At 37.1% G+C, this 14,518-nt stretch overlaps 6 protein-coding genes across 6 annotated transcripts; 5 read left to right on the top strand and 1 right to left on the bottom strand.

The window, feature by feature from the left end:
• Positions 1–23: 23 nt before the first annotated feature.
• Positions 24–1,668, bottom strand: CBG19147 (the record flags this gene model as incomplete). The annotated part of the gene is made up of 6 exons (XM_002637390.1): positions 24–65; positions 148–249; positions 1,096–1,158; positions 1,203–1,313; positions 1,358–1,465; positions 1,519–1,668. 6 exons carry the CDS (start codon positions 1,666–1,668, stop codon positions 24–26), a joined length of 576 nt encoding a protein of 191 aa, XP_002637436.1.
• Positions 1,669–3,700: 2,032 nt separating this feature from the next.
• Positions 3,701–4,996, top strand: Cbr-str-88 (the record flags this gene model as incomplete). Its single annotated transcript, XM_045237931.1, has 7 exons — positions 3,701–3,983; positions 4,028–4,106; positions 4,152–4,286; positions 4,335–4,476; positions 4,522–4,650; positions 4,691–4,868; positions 4,908–4,996. 7 exons carry the CDS (start codon positions 3,701–3,703, stop codon positions 4,994–4,996), a joined length of 1,035 nt encoding a protein of 344 aa, XP_045096700.1.
• Positions 4,997–6,338: 1,342 nt separating this feature from the next.
• On the top strand, positions 6,339–7,596 carry Cbr-str-84 (the record flags this gene model as incomplete). The annotated part of the gene is made up of 5 exons (XM_002637388.1): positions 6,339–6,618; positions 6,667–6,880; positions 6,933–6,999; positions 7,042–7,423; positions 7,526–7,596. The coding sequence occupies 5 exons, from the start codon at positions 6,339–6,341 to the stop codon at positions 7,594–7,596; spliced, it is 1,014 nt and encodes a 337-aa protein (XP_002637434.1).
• A 619-nt stretch (positions 7,597–8,215) lies between these two features.
• Positions 8,216–9,999, top strand: CBG19144 (the record flags this gene model as incomplete). Its single annotated transcript, XM_002637387.1, has 10 exons — positions 8,216–8,433; positions 8,482–8,540; positions 8,587–8,678; positions 8,720–8,848; positions 8,897–8,998; positions 9,048–9,260; positions 9,404–9,498; positions 9,540–9,655; positions 9,704–9,852; positions 9,898–9,999. The coding sequence occupies 10 exons, from the start codon at positions 8,216–8,218 to the stop codon at positions 9,997–9,999; spliced, it is 1,275 nt and encodes a 424-aa protein (XP_002637433.1).
• Positions 10,000–10,678: 679 nt separating this feature from the next.
• Cbr-nhr-143 lies at positions 10,679–12,286 on the top strand (the record flags this gene model as incomplete). The annotated part of the gene is made up of 8 exons (XM_045237930.1): positions 10,679–10,821; positions 10,866–10,937; positions 10,984–11,042; positions 11,092–11,183; positions 11,243–11,683; positions 11,727–11,821; positions 11,871–11,986; positions 12,036–12,286. 8 exons carry the CDS (start codon positions 10,679–10,681, stop codon positions 12,284–12,286), a joined length of 1,269 nt encoding a protein of 422 aa, XP_045096699.1.
• Positions 12,287–12,854: 568 nt separating this feature from the next.
• Positions 12,855–14,362, top strand: Cbr-nhr-219 (the record flags this gene model as incomplete). Its single annotated transcript, XM_045237929.1, has 6 exons — positions 12,855–13,188; positions 13,238–13,398; positions 13,445–13,666; positions 13,714–13,809; positions 13,851–14,210; positions 14,255–14,362. 6 exons carry the CDS (start codon positions 12,855–12,857, stop codon positions 14,360–14,362), a joined length of 1,281 nt encoding a protein of 426 aa, XP_045096698.1.
• Positions 14,363–14,518: the final 156 nt, after the last annotated feature.

Below are 14,518 nucleotides of genomic sequence, written 5' to 3'. Positions count from 1 at the left end.
CACTTTTGGGATTAGTTTCAAACTTATTCTCCAATGCAAATCGATGAACGCAGATTGGCGGCCTCCTGAAAAGAGAATGGTGGGAAAACGGAAAAGAAAAAAACAGTTGGGATGGATATGGATGGACGGGAATCTTTTCACACTCACCTCCTTATAACGCTTCGTCATATCGTCACCGCAAGTGATTCCAATTTGCGTTCGTATGCATTCTTGGATTTCCGTCCACTGTTTGCACCTATTGTTGTTTATCTGAAATCAGAAGATGTTCATAGATGTTCCCATATTAGTACTGTAGTTGATTTAAAAACAATAATCTACAATACCGATCAATAAGATATACATATGACTATTTATTTTTCAGTTGTTTTTCGACCATTTTGACCAATTTCAAGAGTCTGGGGCTCGTCTGTCAAGTCTCCGATCACTTTGAAAATATTGGAGGGTGTGAAACAGACCTAGATTGAAAACTTTGAATTCACAGAAAAGTTTGAAAGATCTTAGTTTTTCAGCTACCGTAAAACCTCTAATAGAACGACACCCGGATCGTCCACTTTGAGCCTATATATCTCACTTCTTTTAAAAGATATCAAAAAGAGGTTAACTAGTAAAATGTTTATCAGGATATCAGCAACATTTTACTAATTAGCCACTTTTTGATATCTTTCACAGAAAATGATATATATAGGCTCAAAGTGGGCGATCCGGGTGTCGTTCTATTAGAGGTTTTACGGTATTTGCCAATTTCTGGAAGACATCCTTCTGGCCCGTTTTTTTTACTGAAAACATAAAAAAAACAAGCGCCTTTCAGAATCGGCAAATACCTAAAAAACTATTTTTTTTTCATTTTCTAAAAATTCAGTAAATCCAAAGTGTTCAATCTGTGTCTGTTTTACACCCTCCAAATATTTCAACGTTGTCGGAAGCATGATAACCAAGATACAGACTCTTGAAAATGACTGAAAGCCAACTGGAAAATACCTTTTTTTGTCTTTTATTGACCGGTGCTGAATATTTATGAATTTCCTAAATCTTTTTAAAATTCATAGAGGTGATCAAAAAAGCAATCATATTCAAAAATAATTATTCCAAACTCACTTCAACACTACCATCAAACAAAGTCTTCAAGCATGACCTATTTTCTTCTTTCTTGGCGATCAGCTGCAAAGTTAAATTTTAATAGACCCACAACTTCTTCAACTCACCTTTTCCGCACAGGGCGAAAACTCTCTATTATAAAACACATAGAACTGGCAAGATGAAAATGTATGAAGTACATCCGCTGATACAAACGATTCAATTTTACCAACGCATTTCTAAAAGTTCAATGTTCTATTCACTGGATTGAACTTCAACTTACAATAGCATCGTCGCATTTCTGAGACAACGTCTTGTATTCTTTGGGATTCATCAAAAATCCTTGCGTCACATTCATGTCACTTTCTAGTTCAAGCGCCGAATCAATCAGCTGAAAACAGTTTAAAAAGTACATTCATTTCAGCGGGTCAAATCACAACTCACAGGCACACAGTGACCTAATTTGGTGTGCTCTTCATTCCGTTCTAGCACTGACTTAACATATACAACAACAAAAAGAACAATAAGGAGAATGAGTACAATAGTGATTGCAACACTTAATCCGATCAATATATTCTTAGTTACTGGCTTCATTTCTGAAAAATGATGAAAGAATGAAGTGGTTCAACGTCAGAAGACGGGGAGGTAAATCCGATGGCAAGTGAAGGGCGTTTTCGGCGAAGAACGAGGTCGGATCGTATGACTTGTTATGTTATTTACGCGATGTTTTAAGGAATATTCAGGAATCTTTTGAATCGAGATTTTGATCTACATCTGATAATACTACAAACATCAGTGTTAAATCAAAATTTAGTACTTTTTCGAGATCGAGTAAATTGATTCTAATGCGGAAATGAGTGACCTTTAAATGACCCACACCAGGAAAAAAGAAATTAGAAGAGAACTGTGGTGAAACTGGTAGAAAAAGAATGAAAAGAAGAAGAGAGGGAAGTTTGAAAAACACAAAGAAGTGGTTGAATTGGACAATAGGAGGGGCTACAACCTTGGAGTAAACGTAGTGTAGTATGACGCATGTTTCTTTGGAAGACAACTTTTTGGCTGAAACATAAATGATGTGACCAATTAATTTAGCAAACATTTTCAGATCCTGTTATAGATTAAGACACGGCCCTAAAAGATCGAGGTTAAGGTTTCATAACTTTGTAATGACATTAATTCTTGGAGCAGAAGAACCACACGGCCATCATTGTTTTTCTGATTCTTGTTGTTTATTTCTTTCAGTTATCTCGCATTTCATACATGACTTCTTAAGAGACCTTTTTATTCTTCAAGGGAGATAGAGACGGAAATTCAGGATCCACTGAAAAGTCTTAAAAGTACTCCACTGTCGGCTTGTAATTTCTTGTCGGAAGTTGAGACGGGTTCGTTTTTTGGATGGATCTTGACTATTTCTTGGTTGGAACATGCCCACAAACGGGTGTATATCGGACCAAGATCAGGATTTGGTCGGAAGTTGAAAGTCGAAATACTACTAAATTGGAACCTTGTCATACTCGGATTTTGGTCGACATTAGTAGCGGTATTATCCGGAATCTGACCACCTTTCAAAAGTTGCCGGCGACGCTCGAGTAGTTAGTTTTAACACCTACACCTCACTGCACTTCTGACGGCAAACCAATTACGTTCAGACCCTATACGTCATTAGTCCGGAATTCCTCATTTCCATGTACATTCATTTCCATGTACATTCCCATCTCATTCTTTTCCACTTCATCAATGTTTGAAATTAATTTCGGGGTTTCTGGGAACTTCATAATGGTCTGTCTCGCCATATACCCATCATTAGATAAATTATCCACAATCTACGTCATTCGAGACTTACGAGAAGCTTCTCGAAGTGATTTTCGGAGATGATGGTACGTTTAAAGTGCATAATGTACGTATTTCAGTTGTCTGAACAATGCAGCGACGGCTTTCAGTTACTTCAGAATTAGCTGAACGATCAGACTGACGTTATCAATCTCAATGCTAGTTTTTTTCCAATACTACTGCCAAGGTGTGCTTATTTTTGTCTGTTGTCCAACGTCAATATCGTCTATTCGATCAGAAAACATATGAACTCTTTCGGGAATACTGTGGAGGCGAAATTTCACAGTAATTGGTTTCTATTAGATCTCGTACCCCTATCCCAGACAATAGTAAATTGGATTTTCACCTGGCATCGATGTGTTGTTCATTCCTCGATACTAGGAAGGCCTTATGACTGAATGTTCCGTTTTAGTTGAATGAATATTGCCATGGCAATATTTTGTTCCGTTGGTCAGTGTACACAGAAACGCAAACTCAGAGAGAGAGAGAAAACTCTACTCTGAACAATGCAGCGACGGCTTTCAGTTACTTCAGAATTAGCTGAACGATCAGACTGACGTTATCAATCTCAATGCTAGTTTTTTTCCAATACTAATGCCAAGTTGTGCTTATTTTTGTCTGTTGTCCAACGTCAATATCGTCTATTCGATCAGAAAAAATATGAACTCTTTCGGGAATACTGTGGAGGCGGTCACCTATATTTCTCCGCCTATTCGTTAGAATCGTAAAATGAATACTAATAATATATTCAAAACCTAAAACTTCCTTAAACCGGAACTGCTCGCTCAATCTCGAAATGAGTGCTCGTTGGATTTTGGATTATGTTTACCGTTCTGAAAAATTTGGAATGGTCATCGCTTCGTTTTCCAATATTACCCTCTTGTCTTTGCTCGCATTCAAAGCTTCAAGCTCATATGGTGCCTACCGTAACCTCATGGTTGCCTATACCATCGTTGAAATCATTTACTCTTTTTTGAGTTTTTGGACTGAAATGGCAGCTTTGAGCACCGACAAAGCGTATGTCGTTTTCAGTTATTACTACGGATACGTCGATCGTTCAATTGCACCATTTTTTCTCGGTTAGCCATCTTTCCCAATGTTAAGTACCAATTTTCAACTTTAGTTGATTTCTGTGGAATTTATTTCACACTCTTGCTGCTCCTGGTTGTTCATTTTATCTATCGGTATTTTGTGGTCTGCGAGTGAGCTGTACACCTTTTTTTTGTAATTGTGTTTAATCTTTCCAGTTTCCAAAAGTTGAATTATTTCAAGGGGTACAGATTGGCATTCTGGGTTAGCGGATGTGCGATTTCCGGATTTGGAAGCGGTTTTCTCAAGGTATTCACATTTCCTGAAAACGAGCAATTCTCAAACGAATTACGGTAAACAGTGAATATCTTATAGAAATTAGAGATTCAAAAACATTATAGGGACGATTTCATGGAGTTTTACAACCTGACCATGGATCAAGTCGTTTACAATGGACCTAATTTCTATGTCTGTGATGGACTCGGAGTTTGTGAGAAACCAATAGCGGTTTGGGCAACAACCCTTTACTTGACCGCTGCTCTTGTAAGAAATTTTAGTCTTGAATCAACCGCACGTTTAGCCTTTCAGTTTGTGTCAGTGTTCATTATGTTGTTCTGTGGATACCAATCTACTCAAAAACTCAATGTCAAAACTTCCAGCACAAGTGCACGCACAGTTGAACTACAGAAGCAATTGATGAAAGCGCTAATTATTCAGGTGTTCCAGAAGTTTAAATTAAACCAACACATATTTTCAGTCAGCCATTCCAATCGTCTTCATGTACATTCCGATCATTCTCCTTTTCGTGGCTCCGATGTTCCATTGGGGATTCGGTCCCTACGTCAATTTCGCTATGGCTACTCTTGCTATCTATCCTCCGATTGATCAATTTGCCATCATCTATGTAATCAGAGATTTTCGTAATGCAATCAAAGGTATCAATCCTTTTCTTCAGATTCATATTTCACTTTCAGACTTCTTCACTTGTAAAAAAAAGACAGTCAGCCCACAAGCATCTGCTGCGTTCACCACTTCCCGATTGAGCCTTAAATCAAACATCTGATAAGTCTCTCATGTTTTTCATATTACGATTCTCAGAAAAATAAACTTGTTTCCGTTTTGACAGACATAGAAATTGTGAAAAATCCTTGGGGAGCTCTACGTAGGGCAGTCTGTCTGAAAGAAATTTGGATGTTTCAGAAATCATATTAGGGACATGAGTTCTGATTAATGGATGAAATGGTTTCGCAAGTACTTCAGAGAATCCTATTTTTGGTATTATTGAAAAATGAGCCAGTTTTTTTGGATCCATGACTGTTTCATTATCGGTGGATTTAGTGCGAAGTTGTCGGAAACAGGGACGCGGCTTTTTGATTTGGGTACTTTTGTAATGAGTGTGATTCGGTTCTAGAAACTACTGGTTGGATGAGCTTGTTTCCAAAAGATCGAACGGTTCGCTCCACGGCAGCCTACCCACGGCCCAGGCCACGGTCTTGTTTCTGACAGCCTTGATTTGGTGTAGTTTGTGGATATTCTGGAACGAAAAGATAAAAGAAACATGATTACCAAGGTATAAATTGTTTACAGCGCAAAACTTCTACATTTAAATTTGACAAAGCTAGGATTTAAAAGTTATACTTCATTTTTAGGTACTCGATGAAAAAATGACGATAACTGTGAATGATCAACCTTTGGCCGTGGTATATACCATAATGATCTACTTTGATCTACTATGGAGTGTTTCATGTATAAAACAATTTTTCCAAGCTAATATTTTCTTACTCATGCCCATCCCAATTCTTGCCAGGTACAATATGTCGGTGGTTCATTTCCATTGAATCGTACTAGAACTTACGTTTGTAATCTATCCATACATGTATTGACCATAGTTTTATCGTTAAAGGAGAAAGACAGGAATGTTTTTGTTAACCTGTTTCCAATCGGCGGGTTCGGGCCAACCTGAGCCACAGCAGCTTAGCTGGTGCAGCACCTCTGAAGCTGGGGCACAACTTAAACTCCTCGACGTGCTTTTATTGACGAAACTTTGACAAAAAACTAGTTTTTCTATTAATTTTTGAACGGAGATCGCTGCAAAAACAAAAAACGTATTTTTGCAGTTTTCATAATGAGCAGTTTGCTTCCTAATTCTCGGAACAAGGAAATGCTGCTAATCATTTGGTCCCTACAGATTTTCTGCATCATTATAAAAGACAGCCAACCAGCGCCTAAAATTCATTCTCAGACGTTCTTTATAACATTTGTGACATACTTTGATCAAGAATATTTGAGAAATCACATTTAGCGCTCCCTTCGTTTTGGCGAAACTTCTTTCTACTTAATAAACACCTGCTTGTTGGTTTCGACAAGTTTTCAGATTATTTTCAGTTTCATTTTTTTTCTCGACGATGAGCTCTAAATTTCTGTTAAACTTGGCTATCCATACTTCTGGTATAGGATTCTTGATATCTCTTTTGTCGGAAATTCTACTATTGATGTTGATCGTTTACAAGTCAAGAGACAGTTTTGGATACTACAAAAATCTGATGATTGTGTATAATGTGGTACTGATCATGTATTCCATAGCAACGTCCAATGCGAATCTGGCCGCCCATAGTACTGAAACTTCCTATGTTCTATTTCGGATGTATAATGGCCCGAACAGAACCATTGGTCCGCTGTTGATTCGTAAGACTTGAAAATAAAGAGAATCGAAACATGTAAATTCAATTTCAGTGCAATTTTGCACTATGTACGTCACCATGCTGATCATTCTCTCCGTCCATTTCATCTACCGATACGTAGCGGTCTTTTATCATCGAATGCTTTGGATATTCAGCAAATTCTACTTGGCTCTATGGGTTCTCGGATCATTCACTCTCGGCTTGTTTCTGATCTCTCTGAAGTATTTCTTCCTCGGCGAGTTCGACTATTTCACTGATGAATTGAGGTATGCATATACCTCAAACCTCCTTTAAACTTTTAAAACCTGAAAATTTCAGAGAAGTCTTCAAGAACAATTACAATCTCACAATGGATCAAGTAATTTATAACGGTCCGATATATTACGTACGTTTCAGTTAGTCTGTCTCAAAAATGTTGAACTTTTAGATCTGTGATGATAAAGGAGAGTGCACTAAACCACTTGGTGTCTGGCTAACAATGCTCGCACTGTGTTCCTGCTTCGTAATCTGTCTGGGAGTGATGGGATATTTTGGAACCCGTTGCTTTTATAGACTATCCCAAATTAAAACGGAATTGAGTGAACACACAAGGAAAATGCAGAAACAGCTACTGTTCGCATTAGTGATTCAAGCAGGAATTCCAATTGTGATTATGTATACGCCAACTGCTCTTCTCCTAGTCTCGCCAATTATAGGAATTTCATTCGGAGCCTATTCGAACATTGCGGTTTCCATGGTTGCTGTGTATCCTCCAATCGATCAGTTGGCCATCATTTGGATTATAAGAGACTATAGAAATGCTATCAAAAGTAAGTAATAGAATTGTTTGAAGGGCCTTCCCTTCTATTAGTAAGCCCTTATATTGAAGGGGCCATTCTAAAAGGGGTTTTGCGGTATTTGTCGATTTCCAGGAATGTTCTGCAAAAAAGTTGGACCACAGGAAGCAACGTCGATCTACTCAAAAAATAGAACTTCTCTCTAGTCGGATAATTAAATTTGTTTTTTTTTTTAATTTGATTAAATTTGTTTTTTTTTAAATCTTACTATAATAAAACACATTGCTCAGGTCTGGGTGTCTAGAAATCGTAACATCAAAAAATGGTTTCATTTTGAACTATCAACGGAGCGAATGATCTCGCTAATCTTATGCAAACAGTTTTTCAGCTGCACGATCCCATGTGGTGTTTCACGAAATTTCAGATTCGTCAAAACTACATAAACTGGTCATTGAACTTTTATAGGAATATAGTATCTTGAAACTCAAAATTAGTGATCCGGAATTGTATGTCATCCTTATCACAGCAAAAATTCTTATCAATGGTTATGAAATCATTCAGGAATTCCGTAATTTGCTTTTCTGTTTTTAATTGATCGATGGACCTAGTGACTCATATGTTTAAATGATCTGTCTGCACTAATCGAGCACCATTTTGTTACTTTTAGTTCAATATTTCCTTCTCTTTGCCCTTGTCGGCAAACGATACAACATCATACGCGCAGTTTCCCCATTTTCTTTGTGTCTCTATGTTTCCACTCTCTTCTTTACTTTTTGCTTATATCAGATTGATTAATTCTTTGTGTATCCATTAGAACATTAGGCCATGGATTGCTCCACATCGACAGAAAACCACTCAATGGAAATCGCTATTCCCGATTTGAACACGTGCCAAATATGTGACCAACCAGCTCATGGTCAACATTTTGGTGCACTGACCTGCAGAGCGTGTGCAGCATTTTTTAGAAGATGTCACTTTTCGAAAGGAAGCGAACCTAGGTGTCAATACTTGAAATCTGATTGCAAACCGGATCAAAGAGGAAGGTGAGAATTGTCAAAATCCAGCTTTGAAATAACAACTTTCAAGTTTAGATGGAACTGCAAAAAATGTCGAATGGATAGGTGTATTTCTAGAGGAATGAAAACCAACAGTAAGTATTTTACTGGTGTTTTGAAATTTGAAAATCGAAATTCCAGATATTCAATACGATCGCGACCTTTTTCGATCTTCAGAGACGTACCTGAAGAAACGTCTACTACCTTCTATTCTCTCTGAACGCATTCCAGTGGTTTGTTTTGAAAAATTTTCGAAATCAATTAAAATTTTCAGACAGTTGAGTCGACGTTAGGATCTCCTCATTATATCTGCTTCACCAAAAAATATACAGAAGATAATAAACCAATCACCTATGTGGATATATCTGCATTCTCTGCGAAAATGTATGAATTAATGCTGAATGTGAGACTTTTTTTTTATCATTTCCGGTATTATAGTTGAAAGTTTCAGGGCCAAACAGATTACTCCAGGTTGAAAAGGATGAGCGATTTGGAGCAGTTGGTTCGCGGACTGGAGGACTACCGCAGCTTGCAGCAGCGAACATGTTTGACTGTAGGTTTTGATTTTCTGGAAATCAAGTTTTCATCAAGTTATTTTTCAGGAATCTTCATTCATAACTAAAGAAATTGCATTTTATGCATGGGAGCAAAATATTCTTGCTGTGGCCAACTGGTTGAATTATTCAGAGACAATTAGAAACCTTCCTATTCAGTTGAAAATGGATCTTCTGCAAACCACGTGGTTTATTTGGACGAAATTGGAAAGAATGGCAATGACTGCAGAGATGAGGGTGAACAGACAGTGTGGAAAAAATGTAAGCATTACATGAGCTAAAACAGTGTCTTGATGGTTTTGTATTGCTCATCGTTTCGCAAATAAACAACAGAGTCAATAATGAAGATCAAACATTCAACGACCAAAAGAACAAATTCTGTGACTTATAACAATTTTTTTCAGCAATTTGTGGTTTCTCATGAAAATCTGATTGACTACAGTAATATGAAGGCAGATATGAGTTGGTGGAGTCGTTATCATTTTGATGAACTTCAATAGTAAGACCGGTCTCTAATAAAATCTTTAATACTTTTTTCAGTTTGTTCGATTTAAAAGAATTATTTTTCGATGAACTGGTTTGGGAGATTATTGAGATTCAACCCGACCCAGTTGAACTTACCTATTTATTGTGTAGTCTATCTTTTGGATTAGCAGGTGGGTGTTGATAATCGAATACCCTTTTTAATCCTTTCATTGTTTTAGCAAATCGCTTATGCGAAAATCTTCAAGAATTTCTAGAGCAGTTTCAGGAAGCATTAGCTAACGATTTACACAATTATTTCATCAAGAAAAATCAAGTCTTATATTCCCATAGAATACGTCAGCTAATGAAAATTTATGATAAATTTGTGGTTCGTTGAAATTCTAGGAAAATTGTATCGAAACTCTCTTTTCAGAAACTTCGAAATCTTCGTTCTGAGAAGTATAGCGTCTGCTCGATTCTTGGAGTTTTCAGACTAAACATTTCGAACGCTGAGTACTTCCGAGTAGCCTGCTAATCTCTATTAGCAACAAAAACTTTTCTGTAAAAAGGAAAACTAAACATTTGAGGTCATTTTTCTCTGTTTTGATGTATGTCTTCTTCTTCTTTTGGCTTCTTCGGCGAAGCGTGGATTTTTATCAATACTGCATTCCCTTTCATTTCGCATGTAGTCTTCTATTTTCCTTGATTCCTTAATACTTTGTTTCCTCTATATATTTTATTGACAAAAACTAATATGGGATTCTTCCGATAGTTCCATTTTCTTCTTTTGGTTTCTCTGCCTTGTGAATAGATCTTTGACCGAGATAATTGACTCTACACTTCTTCCACCTCTTCACAATTCTCTTCTCGTCTGTTTCCAAGTAACAAGGCATTTGAATAAAGATAAAAGAAACTTAGAGAACAAGACGGAAGACCTTTTTCAAACATGAACCAGGTGAGCTCACTCTAGTGTTTGCTCTTTTTTCTCTTTTTCCCTCGATTCTCATACTTTTTCTCACCAATTTTTCGTTATTCTATTTTGTGTTATCATCTTTGTCGAACATGAAAAAAATTAATAAATCAATAATTGCTCTTTGTTACTTTGTGTTAGATCACATGACACATTTTTTGGGATTCTTGTTCCCAGTTGAAACTTTCTGAAGATATTACGAAATCGTCTTATCATTTTCCTATTTCAATTTTTCCCAGGTATTATGAGTTGTTCAACACCGTCCTCATCAGAATGCTCCATTGGCAGCGTGGAAGTGGACGACTTCAAATGTGAAATTTGTCTCGGAAAAGGTCATGGAAATCATTTTGGTGTGAATGCATGCAGAGCATGTGCGGCCTTTTTCAGGTAAGAAACAAGAAAGGAAAAAAAATTCAAGTTTGAAATTTCAGACGAATGATTCTTGGCACTGGATTCCGACAAAAGTGCCGACTGACGAAGAATTGTAAGCCTAAAGATGGACGGTAATTGTTTTTTATTCTTCTTGAAAATCTCAAATGTTTGTTATAGATGGTTTTGCAAGAAATGCCGATTGGATAAATGCTACCGTTTAGGAATGACACCAGATAGTTAGTCCAGATTTTTGAACGAATCCAAGTAGTAAAGTACTGAATTCAGATATCCAGCATGACAGAGACGCCCATCTCAGTTCCGAGTTGTTTCTGGAAAATCATAACAAACGGAAACTACAAGTGAGTGTTTTACCAACTGTGAGTTTTTTTACCAACTGCGAGCATAAATTGAAAAATGAGCCACACTGGCATTTCAGACAGTGGAAAAATTCGTTGGAGTACCTCATTCGGTACTTTATTTCAAGCGAGAAAAACTGCCCAAAAAGATGTGGACTTATATTGATTTAAGCAAACTTGTTCAAAGAACCGAGAAGATTCTGAAGACAGAACCTAGTTTTGATTCTGAGACATTCAACATGACGACGTTGGAAAAGCTCACGTTTGGATTAAGAGAAGCTAGAAAAAATCAGCAACAATTCCCGGCCATAATGAAATCAATGGGAAAAGAGGAAAATTGTTTTATATGGGAGCAACAACTGATGACTGCTGCCAATTGGATAATGTACTTTGATGAATTCCGAGCGCTTCCATTCGACCAAAAATTCGCAATGATCAAGTGTATGTGGCATCTATGGGGACGATTGGAACGGTTAGCAATGACCGCTGAAATGAGAGTTAATGGATATTGTGGAAAAAGAGTAGGTTGAAGTTCAGCTGGGATGATTGTATGTCGATTTTTAGGATTTCGTAATTTCACATGATGCCCTGTTAGACTATGATAACGTGGACTACGATCCTTCGTGGAGCACTTCGTATTCGAAAGACGAGTTGTTGTAGTGAGTGATTTTCAGTAGAGCTAAGGTTCAACATTTTTTATTGTTTCAGTTTTCTCGATGCTCCAACATATCACGGGGAGCCACTTGTTGAATCCTTTATCAATATCAATCCATCAGATACGGAGTTGGTTTTTTTGATTTGTAACCTTTGTCTACGATTAACAGGTAGGAGCTTGAGAAGCCATAAGACTATGTACATACTTTCTAATTCCAGGAAAAAAATTAGGTGGGGAAATCGAAGAAGTCACTCAGAAGCTACAAGATGTTTTAGCTAATTCTCTTCACAAGCATTACACCGACATAGAAATGCCAAGATATGCTCATCGGCTCGCAAAACTGTTGTCGATTGGAAATGATTGGTTGAATCTGACGCATAAGCGAAAGGAAAAAATGCAGGTTGCCTACATTTTGGACGTTTTTCATGTAGAGTTTTCTCATCCAGAACTATTCCAATACTCTGTTTAATTTATGGTTTTTTTTCAAAACATCAAAACGATCATCTGTACTTTCCATCTCACCTGTTTCTACAAAACGTTTTCCCCCGTGTTTCTGTCATGACAGTCTTCTCTAACCTCCGATTTCCTTTCCATGTCTCTGCTTCTCTATGTTTCCAATCTCAAATGACTCAGTCTCTCTGCAAACATTTTAGTCTTTTCCTACCCTCTCGTGTGTTCTGGATTGTAATTTCATGATTTCCATACATACATATTTAATGAAGTTTTTCCCATGATTTCGTTCATTCGTTTTATGAAATTTCACAGTAATTGGTTTCTATTAGATCTCGTACCCCTATCCCAGACAATAGTAAATTGGATTTTCACCTGGCATCGATGTGTTGTTCATTCCTCGATACTAGGAAAGCCTTATGACTAAATGTTCCGTTTTAGTTGAATAAATATTGCCATGGCAATATCTTGTTTCGTTGGTCAGTGTACACAGAAACGCAAACTCAGAGAGAAGCGCCTTTCTATTGTCTCGCCTCCAACGAAACACTTGAATCTTCTATTTCACCTTTTTCTATTCATTGTTACAGATGAACCCTTCAACTTCTACTTATGATTCCCCATTTTCTTCAAATTCTGGGAAAAACACCCCGGACACTGGAAAATGTCAAATCTGTTTTCAACCTGCTCATGGAAAACATTTTGGAGTAGAGAGCTGTCGAGCTTGTGCAGCGTTCTATCGAAGAGTGTTCGTCACTCATAAGCAACATTTTAAATGTCGAGAAGGAAATAAAAAGTGTGCTCCAGATGTATATGGAAGGTTGGTGTTCTTGTTCCCTAAACATAACTATCCGGACCATTCCAGGTGGAGCTGCAAAAGATGTCGAACTAAAAGATGTTTTGATCTAGGGATGAAACCAGATAGTATGTGTTTTTTATTATTATTGATTCATTTGAAATCGAAAATATTCAGATATCCAGTACAATCGAGACCACTTTTTTTGCTCGGAAGACTTTTCCAACCAAGTGACACGAAAATCGGACACGATCGTTAGAGCACCTTCCTTGCCTGAGTTTACTTCTTTTGTTGATCTGTCTGCTTTACTGGAATCGAGAAATAGGTTGCTCTCCGACGTAAGTCTTGAAACTTTTTACCACAAAAATCATAAAGTTATTTTAGAAATCTCAAAATTTTTTTGATGATTTGTCAGTTTCAAACCCTCTCCAAAAACTTGCATACGGGTTGAAGGAAGTGAGAAAACAACAAATTAGCAATAATATTCCAATAACGAAATGCATCGGGATGAAAGAATCACTTGAGTTTTGGAAGTCAGAAGTAGAAAGAACATGCATTTGGCTGTCTTATTTCGATGAGTTCCAAAATTTAAGCATGGAAGACAAAGTAAGATTTGGTCTTAAAAGGTTTCAAAACTTAAACTATTCCTTCAGATCCATATTACCACTTGCATGTGGATTATTTTCACAAGAGTGGAGAGAAGTGCAATGACTGCAGAGTTAAGAAGAGCATCAAAGTGTCAACACAAGGTAAGAAGTTTAATTTTTCAGATTATACAACCTTTTTGTAGGATTTTGCATTCACCACCTACTCACTGATAAACACGGAAGCTCTGAAATGGGATTTTGAATGGTTGAGTCACTTCCCATCAGATCAGATGAATACTTTTCTTGGGACGACGCAGATGATTTTGTGCGAGCCTTTGACTAACTGTATGATGGACGTTCAACCAACTGATGAAGAACTCTGTTATATTTTATGCGATCTCTGTTTCTATTTTCTGGGAAACAAAATGGGAGGAGAAATGCTGGAAAAGCTGGAACAATTCCAGAAGGTTCTAGCAGATAATCTCCACCAATACTATACGCAGCGAGGAAGTAGATATTCACATCGACTGGGACAAATTCTGAAAATCAGTCAGCAGTACAAGGTAAAGAATTGTGTGTCAAATAAAACTTCAAAAATAAGTTTTAGGCATTGATGGAAGAGAAGCGGAAAATTCGAGTCCTCGGACATGTTTTCAATGCTTTCCGTGCCAATTGGTCTCATACTGATTTATTCATTTACGAACCATTCCATTAAATAAAATATTAAGATTATTGGAATTTCATATTTAGCATAAACTGTTTTCAAACATCAACAAGTTACCTGAAAATGTTGATTCTTGATTTCATGTTTGTATACATAGTAACTGCGAGGGCGTATATACGCAATTTAACACATTTTCAGTTGTGACTT

The sequence above is a fragment of the Caenorhabditis briggsae genome, assembly GCF_000004555.2.
Source record: "Caenorhabditis briggsae complete genome, chrV, whole genome shotgun sequence".
In the NCBI taxonomy this organism is placed as follows: domain Eukaryota; kingdom Metazoa; phylum Nematoda; class Chromadorea; order Rhabditida; family Rhabditidae; genus Caenorhabditis; species Caenorhabditis briggsae.
The sequence above is the reverse complement of the archived record's forward strand: the minus strand, read 5'-3'. Positions and strand labels throughout refer to the sequence as shown.